This window comes from Salvelinus alpinus, chromosome 5 (assembly GCF_045679555.1).
Source record: "Salvelinus alpinus chromosome 5, SLU_Salpinus.1, whole genome shotgun sequence".
Taxonomy (NCBI): domain Eukaryota; kingdom Metazoa; phylum Chordata; class Actinopteri; order Salmoniformes; family Salmonidae; genus Salvelinus; species Salvelinus alpinus.
Window position 1 is genome coordinate 35863201 of NC_092090.1, and position 24857 is coordinate 35888057.

Consider the following 24857-nt stretch of genomic DNA (forward strand, 5'->3'; position numbering starts at 1 on the left):
ACCTCTCTGGTCTTTGTGGTTGAATCTGTGTTTGAAATTCACTGCTCGACTGAGGGACCTTACAGATAATTGTACAGTTTAGGTCGGAAGTTTACATACACCTTAGCCAAATACATTTAAACTCAGTTTTTCACAATTCCTGACATTTTATCCTAGTAAAAATTGCCTTAGGTCAGTTAGGATCACCACTTTATTTTAAGAATGTGAAATGTCAGAATAATAGTAGAGAGAATTATTTATTTCAGCTTTAATTTCTTTCATCACATTCCCAGTGGTTTATACGTTTACATTCACTCAATTAGTATTTGGTAGCATTGCCTTTAAATTGTTTAACTTGGGTCAAACGTTTTGGGTAGCCTTCCACAAGCTTCCCACAATAAGTTGTGTGAATTTTGGCCCATTCCACCTGACAGAGCTGGAGTAACTGAGTCAGGTTTGTAGACCTCCTTGCTCGCACACGCTTTTTCAGTTCTGCCCACACATTTTCTATAGGATTGAGGTCAGGGCTTTGTGATGGCCACTCCAATACCTTGACTTCGTTGACCTTAAGCCATTTTGCCACAACTTGTGAAGTATGCATGCGGTCATTGTCCATTTGGAAGATCCATTTGCAACCAAGCTTTAACTTCCTGACTGAGGTCTTGAGATGTTGCTTCAATATATCCACAATTTTCCTCCCTCATGATGCCATCAATTTTGTGAAGTGCACCAGTCCCTCCTGCAGAGAAGCACCCCCACAACATGATGCTGCCACCCCCGTGCTTCATGGTTGGGATGGTGTTCTTTGGCTTGCAAGCCCCCCCCCTTTTTCCTCCAAACATAACGATGGTCATTATGGCCAAATAGTTATATATTTTTTTCATCAGAGCAGAGGACATTTACAAAAAAAATTACAATCTTTGTCCCCATGTGCAGTTGCAAACCGTAGTCTTGCTTTTTTTAAGGCGGTTTTGGAGCAGTGGCTTCTTCCTTGCTGAGCGGCCTTTCAGGTTATGTCGATATAGGACTCGTTTCACTGTGGATATAGATACTTTTGTACCTGTATCCTCCAGCATCTTCACAATGTCCTTTGCTGTTGTTCTGAGATTGATTTGCACTTTTCGCAACAAAGTACGTTCATCTCTAGGAGACAGAATGCGTCTCCTTCCTGAGCTGTACGGCGGCTGCGTGGGTCCATGATGTTTATACTTGCGTACTATTGTTTGTACAGATGAACGTGGTACCTTCAGGCGTTTGGAAATTGCTCCCAAGGAGGAACCAGACTAGTGGAGCTCTACACTTATTTTTCTGAGGTCTTGGCTGATTTCTTTTGATTTTCCCATGATGTCAAGCAAAGAGGCACTGAGTTTGAAAGTAGGCCTTGAATATATCCACAGGTACACCACCAATTGACTCAAATGATGTCAATTAGCCTATCAGAAGCTTCTAAAGCCATGACATCATTTTCTGGAATTTTCCAAGCTGCTTAAAGGCACAGTCAACTTAGTGTATCTAAACTTCTGACCCACTGGAATTGTGATACAGTGAATTATAAGTGAAATAATCTGTCCGTAAACAATAGTTGGAAAAATTACTTGTGTCATGCACAAAGTAGATGCCTTAACAGACTTGCCAAAACGATAGTTTGTTAACAAGAAATTTGTGGAGTGGTTGAAAAACAAGTTTTAATGACTCCACCCTAAGTGTATGTAAACTTCTGACTGGCTACAGAGATGAGGTAGTCATTCAAAACTCATGTTAAACACTATTCATGCACAGAGTGAGTCCATGCAACTTATAATGGGTTGAATACTTACTGACTCAAGACATTTCAGCTTTTCGTTTTTTAATCATTTGTAAACATAAAAAAATATAAAACATTCACTTTGATATTATGGGGTATTGTGTGTAGGCCAGTGACCCAAAAAATCTAAATTTGATACATTTCAAATTCAAGCTCTAAAACAACTACATGTGGAAAAAGTCAAGGGGTGTGAATACTTTCTGAAGGCACTGTACATGTTCATTTGTACAGCATTAATCCAACTGCTTAGTGGCTATTCAATGTGAGAGTTTAAAATTGTGATTTGGACAGATGCTTTATTCATTCGTGTTTTAACTCTAAACCTCTTAATAACGGAGTTGAACCTAAAAAAGTTTAATACCGTCAAGGATCAAGACCGGATAACCTGTCATACAACTAAGCTACTTACTAAAATAAACGGGGGGAAAAACTATGCAAACAATATGATTAAGAGGGATATTCCTAATATCTGGCACTACAGTTCGTATTCAGCTGTCAAGTTATTTGAGTCGCCCGCGATATCATGTTAACAGGAAACACAAGCTAAATTACAATGTGAGTTGTGTATACTGACTGTACGTGACCAACAGGCAGAGAAGCCTTGAGCTACTGTACTGCAACTAAGTAGACCCAATACAGACCAGACTGTAAATAACGGAGTGAACATGATGGTACCATAAAGTGGAGTCGAGTTCATGAAGTTTGGGATTGACTGGTTGTACTGTAGTGCAGTGTCGTGTCTTTGGCATCATTAAAATTAAGACTTATTTTATCAAATCAATTCTGTAATTATTATTAAGTGATTAAACTAATCATGTCAATTTAATTAACCAGGAAGTCAGGGCGCCAAGGAAAATCTTAAGATTACAAAGTTATAATTTTGCTAATATAACTTTTCAGATATTTTAATATCTGACCAATTAGTCTTCTAATTAATTAATCATTCTTTACCTCATGCTAGTCTCATTCCAAACGTCAAAAGTTGTTGGTTATCTGCACGAACCCAGTCTTTGCTATGAATCATCCATACATCAATTGTCTTAATCATTTATTTACTAACTAACTAAATAATCACAGAAATGCATAAACAAACAACATATATGGTTACAAGGAAATAAGGGAAGTGGGTGTGGACTGAGAAGGCCGGGAAAGACAAGAGTCACTACACAGCTGACAATTATAATAATTGAAATGCTAATCCTTTGCACATGAATGCTCACTCATTCGGGGATAATTGCAATCAATATATATTTACGCTCAGTGTGTCGTCGTGATCTCTGTTGGAATCGTCCATCTTTCTGTTGGAAAGTTAATCCGCCTGTCTCTCTCTTCTACAAAGTCTTTGGTTAGAATGGATACTTCAGAGTAACATTTAGAAATGTTCTTATAGGATAGATGTTTCGGCGGTTGTCGGTCTTCACATTCAGTCGACATAAATTCTAGCTGCAGACTAGTAATTAGTTTGGAAGATTTGCTCTTATTCTGTCGGTATCGATAGTCTCAGAGTTTAACTATTTCCACCAGTGTAGCCAATGCTCCACGTGGTTTGGTTAGGAATGCAACAACCGAGGAATGCATGGTCTCTACTCAAACCTTTGCCCTCTCGGTAATCAAGGTACGCATGGTCTCTACTTAAACCTTTACCCTCTCGGTAATCGAGGTACGCATGGTCTCTACTTAAACCTTTGCCCTCTCGGTAATCGAGGTACGCATGGTCTCTACTTAAACCTTTGCCCTCTCGGTAATCGAGGTACGCATGGTCTCTACTTAAACCTTTGCCCTCTCGGTAATTGAGGTATGCATGGTCTGAAGCGGGCTTGTCCAGGTGGGGGTTATATTTGGAACAGCAGAAAAGGTTGTCCCATGACGCCAGATCAATGCCTGTGCTCATGGGGCGGGCCAATGACTTAGTTAACTTGAAAGGTAATTGGATTGTCTTTCATTAAACAGTTTAAAATCACATTACATAATTTCACAAATAGTTTCATCTTTACTCATTCATTTTATACAATAATTAGATGCTAAACTCATAACGGAGACTCTTGTATAAACAGAGTTATGGTAATGTGGCTGTATTGTCTCTCATGAGGTCACAAACATTAAACAAAATGGACCGGTTGTAGCTGGATTCTCCTTTACACATTCTCCAAAACATGGATATTGTTCAGTTCTCAAGTTCTGTGAGGTAGAAGAAGTTCCTTTGTTCTACTGTGAAACCCTCTTTCTATACTGCATGAGAGAGAGAGAGTCTCCTCCAGGAATTTACGACCTGAGATAACAGAACCGGGGTGTAGAGGGAGAGAGAGGGAAGGCACTCGCTATACCCAAAGAGGGCCACGTCATGACAGCAGTAATGAGGAAGCAGAAGCCCAGTGACATACCAAGCTGCTGGAAGAGCAGGGCCACACTCTTGCATGTAACAGGCAGGTTGTCATTCAGAGGGGTTTGGATTAGCTGTCGGTCGCCAGCTCCCAGGGAAAACAGTTTCTGTGAGAAAATCACAAAAAACACAAAAGTCATAGGTTATATGAAAAACCATTGGATGGATCTATCATAGAACTAGACAAGACTGTTTCAGTAGAGGGACATTTTTTGCTAACAGACATCAAAACATGTTTTCATGGTACTGTATATATCATTAGGAAACTGAACAAGACTGTACCTCAGTACAAGGCCAAAGGTCATATAGGCAAGGGAGAAATGACAGTACAATGGCAGTTAAGGGATCCACTGTGTGAGAGTTTTTTTGACGATCTCCCAGAAAATGAATAAAACACGTGTTGTTGAACCCGATGGACATCGCAGCTGCATGACTGAATTAGCCTTTGAATCAGTCCGGCAGCAATGGGAGAAACCTCAATTGCATGTTAACCTAAATTTCACTGGCATGGCACAACGCCTCTGCAATCCAATAGGGACAGCAGCGTCCATCGCTGTATCCAGTGTGGCTGAAGGTAGAGAAGTAAGCGTACAGTGGAAACAGTGTGTTCGCGTGAACACAATCAGTACGTCTAATTCAGCTAAACCAATGTTGAACATGATAGGGGTACAGACAGTGGTTCAACGGAGTTTGGCTTTTGACCTGACAAAGATCCTAGTGGATTGAACCATGGTCAATAAAAGGTATTAATTGGGATCATAGCCTTTCAACTCAGTTTGAACCAGCTAGAGAACAACTCTCTGTTCCCTGATTCATGACATTCCTTCATGTTTGACAGTCTGTTGAAGGATGAGTTTGTTCCACTCCTGAGGTTTCTAACTCATGTTGTGTCACTACAGCCTAAAGCCCTTGGCTCTGCGGGGAGTGGCGATAGTTTGAGGAGGAACACTGACATGAGTTGGTAAATTATATCAAAAACACTAAATTACCCTAAGGTTCAGGATGTGAACTTAATCATGGGCCACATTCCTACCCCTTTACAAATACAGTTGAAATATTGTCCAGTTTTTTAAAGCCACATTGATCACCACTGTCTAGACTTTAAGGGAACAGACCAGCGTAGGGTTTTTGTTATAGGACAGCTTCAGATGTGGGTTTCAATAACCTAGTGAGAAGTGAAAATATAAAAACAGGCCCCCTACTCTGTTTGTTTCTACCCTAGCTTCACTAAGTAATGTAATCAGAAGAGCAGCCAGAAAAACGTAATAGTATTATGAGGACATTTCTACACGCGGTGGTACAAGCAATCTATGGCACCATCTAGACGAGGAATGCATGATTGAATGGAAAGCAAACGCAAATTTTTCTGAACTCTCATATGGGCCAAAACATGACTTTCTTCCCTCACTCCCACTCTACTTGTAGGAGAAACTATAATAAGCATCAGGCCGTCAGTGAGTAACCAGCACCTTGTGTGGGTCTAGCAGCAACATTAACCCAGACTGACCCCTAGTCTGGGGTGGATTCATGCCTCTGTGGAGAGCAGGCCAGAGGGGTTGAGAGGGGGTTAGACAAGCCCTCTAAGATGGAGGTATTTGAGGAATTGTTTGCTTTAGTAAGGCCTGCTTACCTGGGAGCCGCCAGCCACAGGAACCATGCACGTGAAGAGGTTGGAAACCAGCCCCTCCAGGGGGAACGGCAGGCTGTCGACGTACACCGTGTAGATCAGGCCCAAGCAGCCCTGGGGAGGTCAGGAGGAGACAGACACACAACCAGGTCAATCAACACACTCACATAGATGTATCACAAGATATACACCCAATCACAGTTTCGCACCTACATGGACAATTAAAAACACTGTGGGAATTCGTCATCCAATACCATCAGATTTATAGTATTTTATGTAATATTCCCAATGTACAGCTGAGATGTGTGGTTTAATGGCAAATGCCATTTGCAAAGCTAAAAATAAATGCTAAATCAATATATGTGTTTTGGAGACATTTGAATGCCAAAGTTGAATAGCGTAGTGGTCCAGTGGGGTGCCTAGGGACAGGAGAGATCCGCTAAGCCCCACTCTGTTCTTAAGTGAGGGATTGGCTGGATATCCTGGCCTTGAGTACATGCAGAATTCACTCTATAAAGCCAATATGTGCATTCTACACACACAGGATCCAACATGACGCATTCTATCACCATCATGAGACAATTGATAGTCAATGCACTAATTGCTGCGCTACCGTTTATCATGCCAATGCTAATTAGGCAGAGATAAGTAAAGTGAAGTCATGAACCTCATGAATAGGGCCAAGAATGTTCCTGGCCAGGTAACTATAGATAGCAAATAAACCCGCAAAAACTGAAACGACCACTATGCATGGTCATCTGACATTTTGAAAGGAACCTATTTTAGTCAGGAATGAATCAGTGTTATCATGTTACCCGGAATATTTCAGGATAATCCAGCCTGGAGACCAGAATGAGACTTTTGGGTGCAAAGACTTGAGAGGGCTGGATCAAGCCATCCTCTTCCTCATCCTCATCTGCATCGGTAGTCTTTGTTCCCTGAAACAGCAAAACAGAAGAAGTTATTCAAATGGGAGAGTTCAACAGTGATATGGGGGTGAGTTAAGACCCTGTGCAGAGTAACCGCATATAGCAGGCGTAAAAAAAAACGCCTGAACGGAGGCGTAAAAAAAACGCCTGAACGGAGGCGTAAAAAAACCACCTGTACGGGGACGGGAAAAAAACGTCTGAACGGAGGCGTAAAAAAACAGAAGTTTTTCTGCTTACCCGCTGAGGGTGGCTCTAGTGTTATCTACTTCCAGGTCAAACCACAGCGTGTACATTCTACAGTACATCACATACTGTAGCCTATTTTTGGAAACGTGCATGTGCCACCCCCTCCTCGAGAATTCTGATTGACGCAGGCACAGAGTACAGTGCACACAGTACGAGTACTATTCAAAGTGATAATGCTACATTACTTATCAGTCAAAAGAACACAGTATGGAAAAGTCCCCTCAGGCAGACACAGTACTATCTGCAAAAAACTCTAAATCCTGTGTTTCCTCTGCAATGGGATATATAGACTTATTTTGAATTTTAAAAGATCCTCTCCAAATCTGTAGTACCCATTAAAACAGATACTCATCGCAGTTGAGGAGTTGAAAGAGCAAAGAGGATTTTCTTCAAATCACCATGGGGTTCATAAAAGATTACTAACCCAAAAAATAGAGCATAAAACATGTATTGTCATGGAGACCGTTTGAACAAAACCCAGGAGCTTAAGAGAGGAGGAGTGTCATTTCCCTTCCAGAGTCACATACTGACTGTAAATCAGCAGTGAGATGTATATGAAACCAAGTCAACTATGTATCAAGTCACATTACTCGGTTTACTAAAACAGTTGTGAAAGCACTAATAACACAGTATGAATAGGCTACTTCCAGTCTGGAATTTACCCATACTACTTTCTCATCTGTTCAGTTGTTTCTTCACAAAATAGGGTATTTATTTTAAAAAGACTACAATGTCATTACTTTGGTTCCTTTACTTGTCGAGGAATAATATTTTGTGGTTTGGAGATGTTATTCTAAACTATGGATACAAACCCAGAGCTGGTGGTTTGAAACATGTTCAATTCAATTTGGCTGGGGTTGTAGTTCAAAAACGACATTTCCTACAAAACGGAGTCACAACATGTAATCAGTATAGAAATATTTATAATAAACTCCCTGAAGCCTAAATTAAGAAAAATGTTTTTTCTCCCCCATAATAATAGAGAACCAAAGATAATTAAAGCAAAAGCTACTTGACCTCTGACCCAGTAACCACACTGGAGATAGACCTACTGTAGGCCTACCTGTAGGATATTAATCATTCAAAACCTAGCCAAAATACGATGCAGACACTTGGGTTCGAAGGACATGGCGTAATGTACCATAAATAGCAATTGAGTGACCACGTTAAACTAACAGCATATGGGCTAAGTCATTAAGGTGAATGATTTGAACAAAGATACCTTCCCACTCCTTCCCAAAGTGCTCCACTGGGACACAGAGGTCAAGTCTCAGTGGTCTCATCTCAATCTGGTTCCAATTGTCCCATACCAGGAGCCGTCAGTCCTATCAGTTTACAGAGATAGCAGCCTCACAGGGCTCGTTCCTGGCTAAACCCTTTATCAGAATCACATATATTCCTTCAGACAATGAAAACATGCCACAAGAGCTCTGGCATGCTCCGAGCAGGGAACACAGGATCTAAATATGCGTCAGATGGGAAACATATTTCTACAACATTCTGAAGATTTGATTCAATTATCGGCAAAAATACATTTCTGCCTCTTGAATCCAAGCACATAGAAAAAAGCCACGCTGGTTTAAACGTTACAGGGTAAGGCTCATGATAATGCCCACATAAACAAAAACAAAAACTGCTGTATGCTGGCTTACAGGGTCTACAAAAACCATGTGTGCCCTTCTCAGTAAAATGGTTTGCAGACTAGGCCCAATATACTATCCAAATTAGGTGTATTTGACAAAACACATGATGCACCTCAAACTAGTGTTGTCACGATACCAACATTTTACTAACGATTAGATACCAGGCCAAGTATCACAATACCAGAGAGAATTCTGATTGGACTAGTGTCCCATTCGCCCCCCCCGAAACGTATTCCTGTTTTGTAAACGTTATGTGCAAGTGCTACACAAAAGAATCTGTCACTGATATTCACACTTCTCCTCAATAAAACAGAAATTGAATGGCTAATTTGCTCATATTTGCAAAGGTCTACTTGTGATTTGGCTGGAGGAATGGGGAAAAAGGAACATACATGCATAGTGATCTGCATGTCATTGTGGCAGTAAGGGGAAAACACTGCATGAAACCTTTACTCCTCAGTTAACAGACAAGTCTCTCTCTCTACCTCAAAACACACACCACTCTCTCTCGCTCCCACAAACACATACACACTGCTCCCAAATTTAAAAACGTTAGGCACCAAAACAGAATGTAAGGAGCACCAGAAAGAGAGATTATGAATCCTACTTTTGAAGCACATCCCATGAGAAGCAGGCCCTTTTCTTCCTGGACCAATCAAATGTGCCTTAACCTACTGTCAAGGTACCAGGTTGTTAGCTAGCTAGGTAATATGACTGAACAACATTGTTATCAAAACAATAATTAGCGGCCTGGGATTAGTTTAAAACGGCCCGCGATATGGTTTGTGAAATTATATAAAATGAGCGCAAAATCGCGCAGGAAGGAAAAAAGGTAGGTCCGATAATAGCCCTTTTCTTTGCTGTAAAGCTGTAAACACGACTGTTGCGAAGCTGTTTTTACTCTCTGTTCCTGCTGCGTGACCGTGAACTTTCAAAGCCTATCAGACTGGCCTGTGCACTTGGTTATACCAGGGATGAAATGATATACAATGTATTAACTTTCCTCGCACTGCGCGCTGCTCCAATGTATCAAATGTAGAAATGTAACCTGTAGCAGACTGATCAGGGTCTGCATGCCCCCTCGCTATCACAGCTACATTATATATATTTTAAACTGTTAGAGGAGTAGATGAGCAGAAAGAGCGGACGGAGAGAAGAGAAGCAGGTGAGTGATGGCTGGAAGGGGATGTGGCTGGCTGATTACAGCTGCCACAGGTGATGTGCACATGAACGTGAAGTGGACATTCTTGGACCTGCGCATACAAGAGACTAGTGTTGCTTAAATTCAACTGAATGTCGAAACAAAACTGACTTCATAAACATTTGATCATTTTTGTAGTATCATATGAAACGGTAGTATGGTATTCTAAAATGTTGGCATAATAAGTACCCTGACGTTTTGGTACTGTGGTATAACACTAACTCAAACTACTTCAGCATCTTGCTAACCTTATTAACAGTGTAAATGTGAATATTGAGAACATAGGTCCTGGCTCTGGTGCAAACTTTTGCAGTGGATGGTATACTGTATCAAGCTGGTCCCTAAACCATAAGATACCGCAACAGTCACCTACACAGTGAAAAACCAGCCTCACATCTGTCCAGTGTGTGTGATCCAAACTCTTATCCTTAACTGAGCCATTACCAAGTGCACAAAGGGGTCTGGGAACAGTTCCTGGAAAGAAATCAAACCAAAACAGAGAGGTGGGGCCATGATGAAGAGGCAGTGAGGTGACCGGCCACAGTTAGCCCTGTAATCAAGACCTCTAACGAGCCTGTATTAATGTCTGCGATGACACTGCACTGATCGTTACGGGTGGCCTTCGCCTCTTCTCCCTTAGTAGACCGGCCGGCGTGTGAGAAGGACAGAAAACAAATAAGGGAGGATTAAAGTCTGGTCACGAGAAGAGGGTCCAGTCGGCCAGAAAGTTCGGGGGGGGGGGGACAGCTGCAGGACATCACCAAACAGCGCCTGACAGGGGAATTATTCAGACTACTTGCAGGGCCGGTTATGTAACCTTCCAGCCCAGGCATAGAACCAGGCCAGGCTAGAGAGACCCAGTCGCAGCTAACCTAGCCGTTGTCACGCTTATTTAATGAAGGATGTCGTGGTTTATACCTTGTCTCATGCCAAGGCTTTGTTTCTACATGGAAAATCAGTGGTTCCACATCCAGGCACAACAAGGGATGTTTGTGTAAATTGGTCTGATTCATACAGTACACTGTGTAATGGTAAACTAATGTTAAAGTCATCAACATGCTAGGATGTTGAGTCTGAGCATTCATGTAAACAGAATCATCACATCAGAATGTGACATGTCATAATGACCACGCAGTTAATAAAGGTTAGAATTCCACCGGAATTTACGTAAGAGGATATGATAAGATTTCAATTAACTTTTTCATAAGACTCCTTGAATTAACATGACTAATGGTCAGAAGAATTCCACCTGATTGAATGGGGCCTTTCAAGGAATGTCAGATTTCAATGAACTAAAGGTCACTGACTTGAATGAATATGACTAATGGCCATGGTTGTCATGTGTTTAATATGAGGCAGGGGACACGTCCTACTCTTGCGACAAAATGCAGCACTTCAGAGACAGTCTGGAGGGTGATGTCAGGCCATTGTAAGGAGTCATATTCTTAAACACAATTAGACATCCAGCCAGTCATTCTGTGTAATGTATCAGGGCAAACCTTGAGAGGATTGAGGTCATTGCATTAGTTTATTTCAGGGGTTTGTGAACTTGTGTGGAAGAAAAAACATCAAAGATAGAATTGAATTCATATGAGGATGGGTGCATCCAAGAGCCAGTGCTAGAGGGGATGAGATGTCAGCTCATTGGATACCTTTTTTCTCCCATCACACCAAAACCCTTCAGTATGTGAAGTGTTGTTCACTTCATCTCAATTCCTCCAGAGTGCTGTTATTTTCCCACTTTAGTGGGTTCTGGAACACATCATGCCGTGACACAAATTCCTAATAGTACAAAAATGTGCCATGCAAGAAAACATGTCAAAAACAAAACAATTACAACAATGAAAAACAAAAAGAAAATCAAACCCCCCCCCCCCAAAGAAATTCCCAAGAATTAACAAACAGCCCCGGCTGGATGCTCGGAATCAAGTATTCATCCAGAGAGAGAAGCTTGAAATGATAAAGAAATGAACGGACATAACCCCGTGCTGCTAATCGAGAGACGCATCAACCTGCCAGCCGAGGCAGTAGGTACTATCTACTATACATGGTTCACTTAATTTGCCCTTATGCCCGAGATCCTAAACCCAGAACTTGCAGGACGTAGTCCTATTTCAGCAAGTGTGTAAGTGTTTAAAGGCATGAAAATCCACCAAATGTCAAAACATACGTATAACTGATTGCTTTGAATAAGGCAATTATGGGTAAGCTGTAACAGATATACATTAGATTTTATATAATATTTTGCATAATGCCCTTGTAAGTGGATAAGATATGCATGAAGGGGAGTTGGGTTGAGGTTGAGGAGTACAACAGGCCATCTCACCTGCAGGTTGACCTCTGCCTCGTAGAAGGTGAGGCAGGAGCAGTAGTGTCTGTCTGAGTCGATGTCCGTCAACACCACCGTGAAGAAGGTGGGAGCTTTCCTCTCTCGGGACAGCCTCCATCCTCCTGGCTGGCAGAACTGGAAAAAACACAAAGTATAACACACCGTTATACATGAGAACCTGTACTGGAACAGTCTGCCCTCAGGGTGCAGATGAAATGGGCACAGGCAGAGTACAAGACACCCTGTGGCTTTTCCAGAGTGGTTACTGGAAGCCAGTGTTGTTGTGTTGAGAAGGGAGCCCCAATTCTAGCCCCCGTGTCCCCAGGAGATCCTCTGCTGGTAATCTTTCAGTATGAATGGGGAAGTATTACGTTAGTTAGGGGGCCATTGACGCCATTGTGGATGCACAGGATGTCCTGTTTCAGTGCATTAGTACTACTGCGGAATACGTTCCTCACAGAGGGAAATGGCACTGGTTCACATTCCTCACAGAGAGGGAAATGGCACTGGTTCACATTCCTCACAGAGAGGGAAATGGCACTGGTTCACGTTCCTCACAGAGGGAAATGGCACTGGTTCACGTTCCTCACAGAGAGGGAAATAGCACTGGTTCACGTTCCTCACAGAGAGGGAAATGGCACTGGTTCACGTTCCTCACAGAGAGGGAAATGGCACTGGTTCACGTTCCTCACACAGAGGGAAATGGCACTGGTTCACGTTCCTCACAGAGAGGGAAATGGCACTGGTTCACGTTCCTCACAGAGGGAAATGGCACTGGTTCACGTTCCTCACAGAGAGGGAAATGGCACTGGTTCACGTTCCTCACAGAGAGGGAAATGGCACTGGTTCACGTTCCTCACAGAGGGAAATGGCACTGGTTCACGTTCCTCACAGAGGGAAATGGCACTGGTTCACGTTCCTCACAGAGGGGGAAATGGCACTGGTTCACGTTCCTCACAGAGGGAAATGGCACTGGTTCACGTTCCTCACAGAGAGGGAAATGGCACTGTTCACGTTCCTCACAGAGGGAAATGGCACTGGTTCACGTTCCTCACAGAGGGAAATGGCACTGGTTCACGTTCCTCACAGAGAGGGAAATGGCACTGGTTCACGTTCCTCACAGAGGGAAATGGCACTGGTTCACGTTCCTCACAGAGAGGGAAATGGCACTGGTTCACGTTCCTCACAGAGGGAAATGGCACTGGTTCACGTTCCTCACAGAGAGGGAAATGGCACTGGTTCACGTTCCTCACAGAGAGGGAAATGGCACTGGTTCACGTTCTTCACAGAGAGGGAAATGGCACTGGTTCACGTTCTTCACAGAGAGGGAAATGGCACTGGTTCACGTTCCTCACAGAGAGGGAAATGGCACTGGTTCACGTTCCTCACAGAGGGAAATGGCACTGGTTCACGTTCCTCACAGAGAGGGAAATGGCACTGGTTCACATTCCTCACAGAGAGGGAAATGGCACTGGTTCACGTTCCTCACAGAGAGGGAAATGGCACTGGTTCACGTTCCTCACAGAGGGAAATGGCACTGGTTCACGTTCCTCACAGAGAGGGAAATGGCACTGGTTCACGTTCTTCACAGAGAGGGAAATGGCACTGGTTCACGTTCCTCACAGAGGGAAATGGCACTGGTTCACGTTCCTCACAGAGAGGGAAATGGCACTGGTTCACGTTCCTCACAGAGAGGGAAATGGCACTGGTTCACGTTCCTCACACAGAGGGAAATGGCACTGGTTCACGTTCCTCACAGAGAGGGAAATGGCACTGGTTCACGTTCCTCACAGAGAGGGAAATGGCACTGGTTCACGTTCCTCACAGAGAGGGAAATGGCACTGGTTCACGTTCCTCACAGAGAGGGAAATGGCACTGGTTCACGTTCCTCACTGCTCGTCAGAGAGGTTTGATATCAGTCTGGTTCTAGGCACAAAGAAAAGTATGAGGAAAGGTACTGAAACCAAAAGTACTGACTTTCACTGTGAAACAGTAGGCCATGTGCTCAGTTGGATAAGTATTAAAACGTTTAGGATAAGATGAACATGACAAAAGTAGGATTGTATTGGATAACACTGGGATTAACATGAAGAATGTAATAGTGGATATTTAGGCCAAATCTGGTTGTTCAAGCAGGAAATCCCATGTTATCATTAAACAAACAAGATAATGACTAATTGACATAAAACCCCATGTCATAAAGAAATGCACCACTTCTTCCTTCTTCTGGGATAAAACGTATCAGTTAGGGATCACGTTGTTTAAATCTTGACTCCACTACTGAACCATCTCAACTCGATTTGTAAACGTTACCAACAACACAAAATAAATGCACTCTAAAGGGAACATGAAGTACTGGTGAGCGAGAGAAGGGAGAGGTGACGCAAGGGACGGAGAAGGGGGAGAGAGAGAGAAATATGGGAAGATTGAAGAAGAGTGCAGATGGATAGAAAAGAAAGAGATGTGAGGATAGAAACCATACAGGCCTAGAAGAAAAACAGAGACATGATGAGGATGATGGAGTGTCGAGAGCAGCATGTGAGAGGCAGGCAGGCAGCCAGAGTGAGTAAATCTTGTGTGTTTGTGCTGGAGGCTGAGCTGGCCTGGCTGTGGGACAGTATTTAGACTGCTCCTCAGGCGTTTCACTGGGAGAACATTGGACTGACGGAGGGAGAGGAGAGGGGGGGGGGGGGGGGGAAGAGAGGATGAGAGAGAGAGGAAGAGAGCGCAAGATAGGAAAAGAAAGAGGGAGCTGTGCTTGACTAGCCCAGGGGCTTGAACCAGGATGCCACCATCCTCCAACAGACACAATAGACAGCAGGAAATCTGGAAAAGCTGCATTGTGGGGGAGTGTCATACATACTGGGCCAGGGCCCAGACAGGACCTAAGAACAATTGCAGATAACTGTGAACACATCCCAAAATATTCTAAGTATATGTCATTAATCACTGTCGGAAAGGAGATAAACAGCTTTCGGACCGCATACCTTGGGAGATAAGCGGAGATATGGTAAAATGGGGGATGGAAGCAGAGGTGTGAGTGTGTAGGAGGAAGAAGGGGGTCTTGTTTTGCTTAAATGATACCAATGGCCATCTTCTGCAAAGCTGTTATGCTCACACTATCCCGGAGGTCTGAGGAGAGGCTCTGGACTGGGTTTCTCCTTCCCATCCAAGTGCCCAGTGCCTTTAGTGGGCTGAATAACAGCCAGACAGTCTACTACCTAACACCAATGGAGATATCCTATCCGTTTTCACATGCCAGTGACTGACTGGAAGGCAATCATGTTTTGAAGGATTTTCTCTCTGTAAATATTAGCTTAGACTCAAGTAGCTAATACTTACTAGGTAGTCTGAATATGGAAAAACAGACTGAGTAAGAGTTGACTGGCAGGGCCTTTAGTCACAACATCTGATATACTAATATCAGCACCAGTCATATGGGTGGAGAGAGGGAAAATTGCTTTTTATTCCGAATAGATGAGGACTGAGGGTAGTGGGTTCGATTCCCAGGACCACCAATAGGTAAAACGTATGCGCGCATGAATAAGTCGCTTTGGATAAAAGCACCTGCTTAATGGCACTGTAAATTAATATATTAACCAGAGGACAGAGAGGAGGATTACTTCCATAAAAGAGAAAAAAACAAGTCCAATGACCAGTAGCTGTCTAACTGACAAAGGAAAAGGAGCTGAAAACTTACTCTACTGTCAATCATTCTATAGTAAGAAGAAGTGCATCCAAGCATGCCCTGAACGCGTGTAGTCTGTCTTGCGGTGTGACGGCCTATCTGCCAGACACACACAGAGTGACTGAGAGGGAGCAGAGCAGTGATTCTAGGCACCACTCCAGGTAGCAGCTCCAGGGAGCCCCTGCCTGCCGCCAGCTGTGACTGACACACACAGTACCAGCAGACTGTTTGGAGAGATCAAGCAAAATATGTTCACTGCAGTGCAACAGGTGCATGGCTTGTCTAGAAACATACAGTGCAAGAATAAACACATACGCAAGGTGTAAACGTACACGACTACACGCGCACACCCACATAGCCTATATATATGCATGGTGTACGGACACGCACGCACACACACAAGCTGAGTCATGGCGAGGACAGTCCCTGGTCTCAAATTAGACCACAGTCAAGTGACAATGGAACTCATTGGCTAACCGACTCTGGGATCTTTGTCCTTTTGCACATTGTTGCCCTGCCACCGACTGAGCTCTCTGCATCATGTGGCTCTGTGTGGCATGGCTCCCCCCTAGTCCACCCTTTCAGATAGCGACACTAGATCTGCAGTTTGACCTGCTAAGAATCGGCACAGAAAAGCATGGGGAACAGTCCCACCGAATTGAAGCCTAGTTTGTGGTCAGAGCTGTATTCTAATACTGTGAAAATGTACTGTATGCCGCTGTAATAAGTGCACAGGGGACAAACAAACAGCTATGCTGCGGGCACTGGGGCTGAAACTCCAGACAGTCCGTCAGGGACAGACACACACTGGGCAGTCTTTACAAGGAGACACCCCTAGAAAACATCTGATGCAACCTTTACTTGTGTTGCTACAGTTGAAAAATGGGGAATGGAGTTCATATAGGCTCATGACATAGTATGAAATGGTACATCTCCACAAATTCCAAGAAATAAAAACTGTTTTCAAAGTTTAATTTCCTGAGTTGACATAGCCAAACAAACAAACAAACATCAAAGTATTATTGAGTTCCTCTGTATGGTAATAAAATGTAGATGTCTCCTCCCTTCTGAGCATTAACAAATGTGACGCAAGACTGAACTGGGTGAAAGAGAAGGAAGTTTGGAACTGGAAAAAGGACAAGTTGATGGGAAAACACTTTCCCAACTGCGCCGACAGGAATGAAGAGCATTCCCAGGGTGGAATCTCTCCAACACAACATTCTCTGTCACAGTAGATAAAAACCAAGTTTACCTGGCCGGTTCTGGTGAGAATACTACACAAGAGCAATGCGTATCGGGATCCAACTGTCTAAATTAAAGCCTTTGAGGACACTTTGTTGACCAAACACATTAAGTTCTATTATCCAACAAGAGTGGCTGACTAGGTAGGTATTTGTAAGGCAACAAGGTATGTGTAATGAAGGACAACAGTAATACCGCATGCTGCATGAGCATAAAACATGTTTCCCAAACAAAGTGCATCCAATCGATGCCAGGCTGGTGCTGACAGTCTGAAAGCAAAGTGATTGCCAAGACGTTGTGGTCAGAACAAAAACACGGCAACAGATGTGTTGTGTACGCTCCTCTCTCTTTTGCTCCCTCCTTCTCTATCTTCGAGTTCCATCTTATCCTCCTCTATCTCTTCCCGCTTCACTTCGAGGGCCTGTTTCTCAGGAAGACAAGACAATGACTTGCAGGAAAGTGGTGTCTGAGGTGAAAGGGGGTTGGCCGGAGGTGAGCGGGTCATTACCGGGCTGCAACCTGGCCGGCCTAGAGCTCTGCTGCTTTATCAACTCCCGGAGGATGAACAGGACAGTGGACAGAGCTGAAATCCAAACACGGGCCAGGGCTATTTGAGTTTCCCCAGCAGCCAGGGCCACACAGAGCAGCCACATGGTAGGAAGTCTTGAGCTGAGCCGAGATGGAGGCTATATTCATAAGAGGCCAGGATGAAGACCAGCAAACAGGAGGCACACACACACACACACACACACTTCCTGAGAACATCTTCAGGGTCAGCGCGACACAAACAAAACGAAACAAAGCTAGCCAGCTTCAAACCACAGGTACCAGAGTGCAAAGTGGAAAGTAGAGCGCAGGTAGCCCTGTGATGTACTGTAGGCCAACAGGTCTGACTGGAGCGCTCCATCACACAGCAGACGACTGCCCATAACTGGCATCTCACATCCATCCTTATTTCCCCTCGGTCCCCACAGCTCTGTGGTTCCCTGTGATCTGTTATGCAACCCGGAACACATGGTTCATTTTAGAGATGGATATTTTTAGCTGGTCATAAAGGACCGCAATAATTCAACAGATAGCTAGGCCAGGAAGATGGGGAAGAGAGTAATAGGCTAGGAGGTCGATGTCTCAAACTGCAACGTGTACAACGTGAAGAATTTCAGGGTCCATATCTCATATGGCGATCATTTCTAGAAGTGGGGGGGGGGGGGGGAAATGTAATTTGTTGTGCTAGCATAACATGAAATTACCGACAGCTCTGCCGAGTTCCTCACATCCGAAGTCTCCTGGGAAGATTTCTTCACTTGGGGGTGAATACTTTGGATGTATTTTAAAACACAATAAATTAAAAACATACGGCTGGTTCACCACATGCAACTTATTTCAATCCGAGATGCATTAAAACGCAAAAAGAAAAAGGATTAGGCATTCCTTCTCTTAAACCAATCTACTGTCAGCTTAATTTCAGCTTAATTCTGCTCCAATCACTGCAACCTCTCAAACCCAGCCTTGAGCACTCATATGCGATTCACTACAATCAAGGGTGCCCCAAACCATAAGAGGATGATTGTTAGTGACCAGATATGGACTTTTTTTTTTTGATTTTCGTTTTAGGAAAACTAGGTTAATAAACCTAGTTAACTAAGGTTGCCTTAGTAAGATCATTCAAACACGTGTTTCCTGGGGAAAAGGGTAGAACTACATGCCATTCCAACATGTGACAAGCGGATGGAGTGGAAGTTCAGAGAAGACTCGGTCTTAAAAGCAGGGATGGATGCTCATCAGTGCTGAAATCCCCCTCGACAGTCCAAAAAAACTCCATGGATTTTCCCAAGATCGCTGATGGCGGGATATAAGCAGAGCCTGGCTTTTCCATCTTAATCCAAACCTGACGTTACTCCGTCTCTATTGTTGTGCTGCATCCTCACACACTCTCCCCCCCCCGTGGATGGCGCTGGGCTGCAGGTGGAGAGCTGTACCCTGCTCTCGGACCTGTGCTTAATGCACAGCCTGTGAGATGCGCCCCATTCATTGGTTTGTAACACATTGATTAACACACTGAGTTACACATTCATGACAAGCACAGTTATGTAACACGTATAGTTAACTTTCAAGAGCTTTACTGCGCTTGAAGAATTCACTCATCATTATATAGTTATTAGTGTGCGCACTGCAGTTTACAGTATTCTACGCAGTTGTGTGAAGCAAAGCAAATGCAAAAACAACAACAGGTCGGCCCATTTGAAGAGTACAGTGTGTTTGATGAGGGGACAGCAGAGGGTAAACAGCTTTGTCCTGGGCCGTAGAGAAACACAATGTGCTTATGCGTCAGCCTGTGGAGCCCCTGCCTGGGAGCCCTGTGATAATGGCCCTGGGACAGGTGCTTCCTGCCGGGCCCAGGCCCACTCCTCTCTCCCTATCGCTGTCACTAAGTCACCCTCCAACCGTGGCCTTTCTTCTTTTTATACCTCTGCTTTTGTTTTTCACCTGAAAAAACAGTGACCCCCCCCCCAAAACTTCATATGATTGGCTCACAGAGTTATACACCCCTCACGAGGACCAGTAGCGCGTTCTACTGTTGTGGTACCACCCCAGACCAGGAAGACAAAAGTGAGTGTGTGCTATATCCCTGATAGAGTGTGAAAAGTGCCACTGGAAAAACACACCTACGCAATGGCAGTGCATTACACAGGGGACACTGGCCTTTAGTTTTCCAGCTGACTGCCTCTCCAGGGCTCTGGGTCTACGGTACTGCACTCTGCCCACCACACAGGATGAGGGCTGTGGGAGGTCAATGATCTGGAATTGGGGAAAGACATGACCTCACAGACAGGGTCAAGGACTGGTGCCATTTCATACTTCATTTTAATGACAATACATGACTGTTATGACATGCTGCTCTTAAACACAGCAATTGAGATAAGTCAATAATGCAGCATTTATAAGCTCAGCCAAAAAAGAAACATCCTCTCACTGTCAACTGCGTTTATTTTCAGCAAACTTAACATGTGTAAATATTTGTATGAACATAAGATTCAACAACTGTGACAAACTGAACAAGTTCCACAGACATGTGACTAACATAAATTGAATAATGTGTCCCTGAACAAAGGGGGGGGGGCTCAAAATCAAAAGTAACAGTCAGTATCTGGTGTGGCCACCAGCTGCATTAAGTACTGCAGTGCATCTCCTCCTCATGGACTGCACCAGATTTGCCAGTTCTTGCTGTGAGATGTTACCCCACTCTTCCACCAAGGCACCTGCAAGTTCCCGGACATTTCTGCGGGGAATGGCCCTAGCCCTCACCCTCCGATCCAACATGTCCCAGACGTGCTCAAGGGGATGGAGATCCGGGCTCTTCGCTGGCCATGGCAGAACACTGACATTCCTGTCTTGCAGGAAATCACGCACAGAACGAGCAGTATGGCTGGTGGTATTGTCATGCTGGAGGGTCACATCAGGATGAGCCTGCAGGAAGGGTACCACATGAGGGAGGAGGATGTCTTCCCTGTAACGTACAGCGTTGAGATTGCCTGCAATGCCTGCAATGACAACAAGCTCAGTCCAATGATGCTGTGACACACTGCCCCAGACCATGACGGACCCTCCACTCCCAAATCGATCCCGCTCCAGAGTACAGGCCTTGGTGTAACGCTCATTCCTTCGACAATAAGCGCGAATCCGACCATCACCCCTGGTGAGACAAAACCGTGACTCATCAGTGAAGAGCACTTTTTGCCAGTCCTGTCTGGTTCAGCGACGGTGGTTTTGTGCCCATAGGCGACGTTGTTGACGGTGAAGACCTGCCTTACAACAGTCCTACAAGCCCTCAGTCCAGCCTCTCAGCCTATTGTGGACAGTCTGAGCACTGATGGAGGGATTGTGCGTTCCTGGTGTAACTTGGGCAGTTGTTGTTGCCATCCAGTACCTGTCTCGCAGGTGTGATGTACCGATCCTATGCAGGTGTTGTTACATGTGTTCTTCCATTGCGAGGACGATCAGCTGTCCATCCTGTCTCCCTGTAGCGCTGTCTTAGGCATCTCATAGTCCAGACATTGCAATTTATTGCCCTGGCCACATCTGCAGTCCTCATGCCTCCTTGCAGCATGCCTAAGGCACGTTCACGCAGATGAGCAGGGACCCTGGCATCTTTCTTTTGGTGTTTATCAGAGTCAGTAGAAAGGCCTCTTTAGTGTCCTACGTTTTCATAACTGTGACCTTAATTGCCTAACGTCTGTAAGCTGTTAGTGTCTTAACTACAGTTCCACAGGTGCATGTTCATTAATTCTTTATGGGTCATTGAACAAGCATGGGAAACAGTGTTTAAACCCTTACAATGAAGATCTGTGAAGTTTTGGATTTTTACGAATTATCTTTGAAAGACATGGTTCTGAAAAAGGGACGATTCTTTTTTTGCTGAGTTTAGCTGTCTATCATATAGCACTCTTAGCTGGTTAGGCACAAGAGCTAGGGTTAGCACCTCATGCTAAAGCAGTAGTCATTGATCGGCCTTGGTCTATCCTCAGGATCAATCCAGCTCGAATGTCTCCTGCCCTGCCCTCATTCACTGGGTCAGTGTGGACTGCTTCTGCTATGACAACAGGGAGCGCCGAAACTGGGCTGGAAAATGTGAAACATAGGTCTCTTCTGCAGTGCCACTGGTGAACTTTACCTAACTATGGTATCTGTGAAGAAACTCTTGTGACAAGGGGAATGGTTTGAGCAAAATGTCTGGGTGTCGAGGTTTCACCCGTGGACCTCTCATACTGAGTGGAGGCAGACAGAAGGTGTAGGACAAGACACCGTGATTTACAGGTGGGTCATGTCAAGAGAACGGACATTTCAGACAAATTAGGATATCTCTTAGCACTGCGAGGAATCTCAGGTATGTCCGCAGGCATTTTGGTCTTGCAGTCAGCACATTCCCACTGCTCCACGTGAACAGAGGCGGTGGCTGGCAGGGGAGAGCCACCATGGAGCTGGGCAGTGAGGAAGGGGAAGGCCACAGGAGGCTATGTGGCTTCTGAGCTGTGCTCCTGTGCCAAAAGCTGCGACTGGCTCCCCTCCTGGCTCCTATCCACGTATTTTCCAGTTCCAGCTCCAAGCCCAGGCCGGACGGAGAGGAGGACCGTGGACGGTCTCACTGCTCAATGGCTTGTTTTGATTCAGTGGAGCTGGAATGAATCCCTTGAGTATATTTCCATTTTATGGAGAGAAAAAAAAGGAAATAAGTGTTTAGTGGTGTGTGTGTGTGTGTGTGTGTGTGTGTGTGTGTGCGCACAAGAGTGCTTCTAATTACTCCAACAGAGGGGTTAGTTCTGCTAAACTGTGTAACATAACTATGTGCTCCCAGAATAAGGAATTCTTCAGACTACAACATATTAGCTCCATGTATCCTGAGTATTCACATTTCCTGATGAGCTCACTGTGGTTTTCATCATGGACAAGGCTGCCATGCACTACAGCCCACTGCCAGTGCCGTTTCCTGGGGATTTTTGTTTCGCTGGCACCCAAAGCATTGATTACTCATGAACATCTTCCTGACAAACACATGATTCTATTATCCCCGGCTTGGAAGACATCCTGTATCTGGAATGCACTGTTGTATTTAGTTTTACAAACATCACAGGAACGTGCCGTGCGACATGTTAGCATTGGTCACTCAGTCTGGTGATGTAACCAGCCAGCCCAGCACCTATCCCTGGGTCTCTGGACTGGCCAGGAGGAGACAGCAATACTGCAACATGTGGCAAGCTTCCTAGTCTGAACCAGATAGGGTCTGAAACAGCCTGCTTAGACTGACACAATAACACCCAGAGATGCCTGTTCCCCCAATAACCCCAGTCAAGATCAATCCACTTGCGCAGGTATTCCCAAACTGGGGTACAAGATTCACATTTTTATTTATTTTTTACATTTCTTCACATTTTCAAACAGTCCATTTATATTTTACAATGGGGCAATACATTTGGGTGAGTTTTTTCCCCCCCTCGCCTGAAAAGCCTCGTTTCACTGCCCAAAATAAAATGAAACCATCTAGTGTTCAGCGAAATAACAACAATGTCAAACACAGGTAGCCTAGTCAAATAATTAACATCCAATCACATTAACTGTTACTCTCTCGTGGGAATTCCACTAACGGTCCGTAGCTGCTGCTCATGTTGGTATCTGTACTGATGGCGCAAAAGCCATGACAGGGAGACGTAGTGGAGTGCTAATGCGCGTGCAAGCAGTTGCTCCCGACGCCACTTGGGTACACTGCAGGATCCACCAAGAGGCTCTTGCAGCCAAGGGAATGCCTGACAGCTTGAAAGAAGTTTTGTACACTACACTGAAAATGGTTAACTTTGTTAAAGCAAGACCCCTGAACTCTCGTGTATTTTCTGCACTATGCAATGATATGGGCAGCGACCATGTAACACTTTAACAATATACAGAAGCACGCTGGTTATCAGGGGGGAAAGTATTGACATGATTTTTTTTAAATTGAGAGACGAGCTTAAAGTTTTCTTCACTGACCATATTTTTCACTTGTCTGACCGCTTGCATGATGACGAGTTTCTCACACGATTGGCTTATCTGGGTGATGTTTTTTCTCGCCTGAATGATCTGAATCTAGGATTACAGGGACTCTCCGCAACTATATTCAGTGTGCAGGACAGAATTGAGGCTATGATTAAGAAGTTGGAGCTCTTCTCTGTCTGCATTAACAAGGACAACACACAGGTATTTCCATTATGATTCCATCATTATGATTTTTGGTGTGCAAATGAACTCAAGCTACGGACTATGTCAAATGTGACATAGCGAAGCACCTGAGTGAGTTGGGTGCGCAATTACGCAGGTACTTATCCAAAACAGATGACAAACTGGATCCGTCATCCCTTCCATGTCCTGCCTCCAGTCCACTTATCGATATCTGAACAAGAGAGCCTCATCGAAATTGCAACAAGAGGTTCTGTGAAATTTTTATTTAAAATCAGAAGCCACTGCCACATTTCTGGATATGGCTGCGCTCAGAATATCCTGCCTTGGCAAATCGCGCTGTTAAGACACTGATGCCCTTTGCAAACACGTACCTATGTGAGGGTGGATTCTCGGCCTTCACTAGCATGAAAACTAAATACAGGTACAGACTGTGTGGAAAATTATTTAAGACTGACTCTGTCCAATACAACATTGCAGAGTTACAGTATGTGCATCCTTTCAAGCACACCGTTCTCATTAACCTGTGGTGAGTTATTCACAATTTCTGAAGAACAAATAAGGTTTTATATGTAAGATGGTAAAATAAAGAGCAAAATTATTGTATTATTATTTGTGCCCTGGTCCTATAAGAGCTCTTTGTCACTTCCCACGAGCCGGGTTGTGACAAACTCACACTCATTCTTATGTATCGTATAGTGTGTGTGTGGCAGTCTTACAATGATGATAAAAACAATATTTGAGAGTGCGCTGACCCTGGTGCTAGAGGGGGTACGCAGATGGAGGTGGACTGTTTGAAGGGGTACGGGACTATAACAAGTTTGGGAACCACTGCACTAGCGCATAGATATGCTAACCTTAGTCACTATCCCATCTACTGCCCACTCTGCACCAACAGTATACACAGTCTGAATAACTCCAGCATCCTTCCTGGAAGTACGTGCCACATTCCACATTACAACAGGGATTTGGGGGGAGACAAGAGAAATGAAACAACCGCTTACTGGTCAAGTCGGGTAAAATTCCTTCATTAGAGGAAGTCAGGCCCCAAGGAGGAATTTGTTTTATATAGGTACACAGTTTT

General features: G+C 44.3%; 1 protein-coding gene across 4 annotated transcripts in view; it reads right to left on the bottom strand.

The window, feature by feature from the left end:
- Positions 1-24857, bottom strand: part of LOC139576020 (myotubularin-related protein 13-like) — a 162540-nt gene that overhangs the window by 72830 nt on the left and 64853 nt on the right. For 3 of the 4 annotated variants that reach the window (XM_071401611.1, XM_071401608.1, XM_071401607.1), the window contains exons 3-6: positions 12136-12273; positions 6606-6728; positions 5794-5904; positions 4165-4270 (exon numbers count right to left, since the gene is read on the bottom strand). In XM_071401611.1, the coding sequence (XP_071257712.1) occupies positions 4165-4270; positions 5794-5904; positions 6606-6728; positions 12136-12273 (478 nt within the window). The remainder of the gene's footprint in view (positions 1-4164; positions 4271-5793; positions 5905-6605; positions 6729-12135; positions 12274-24857) is intronic. The other variant, XM_071401610.1, reaches the window with a different exon arrangement.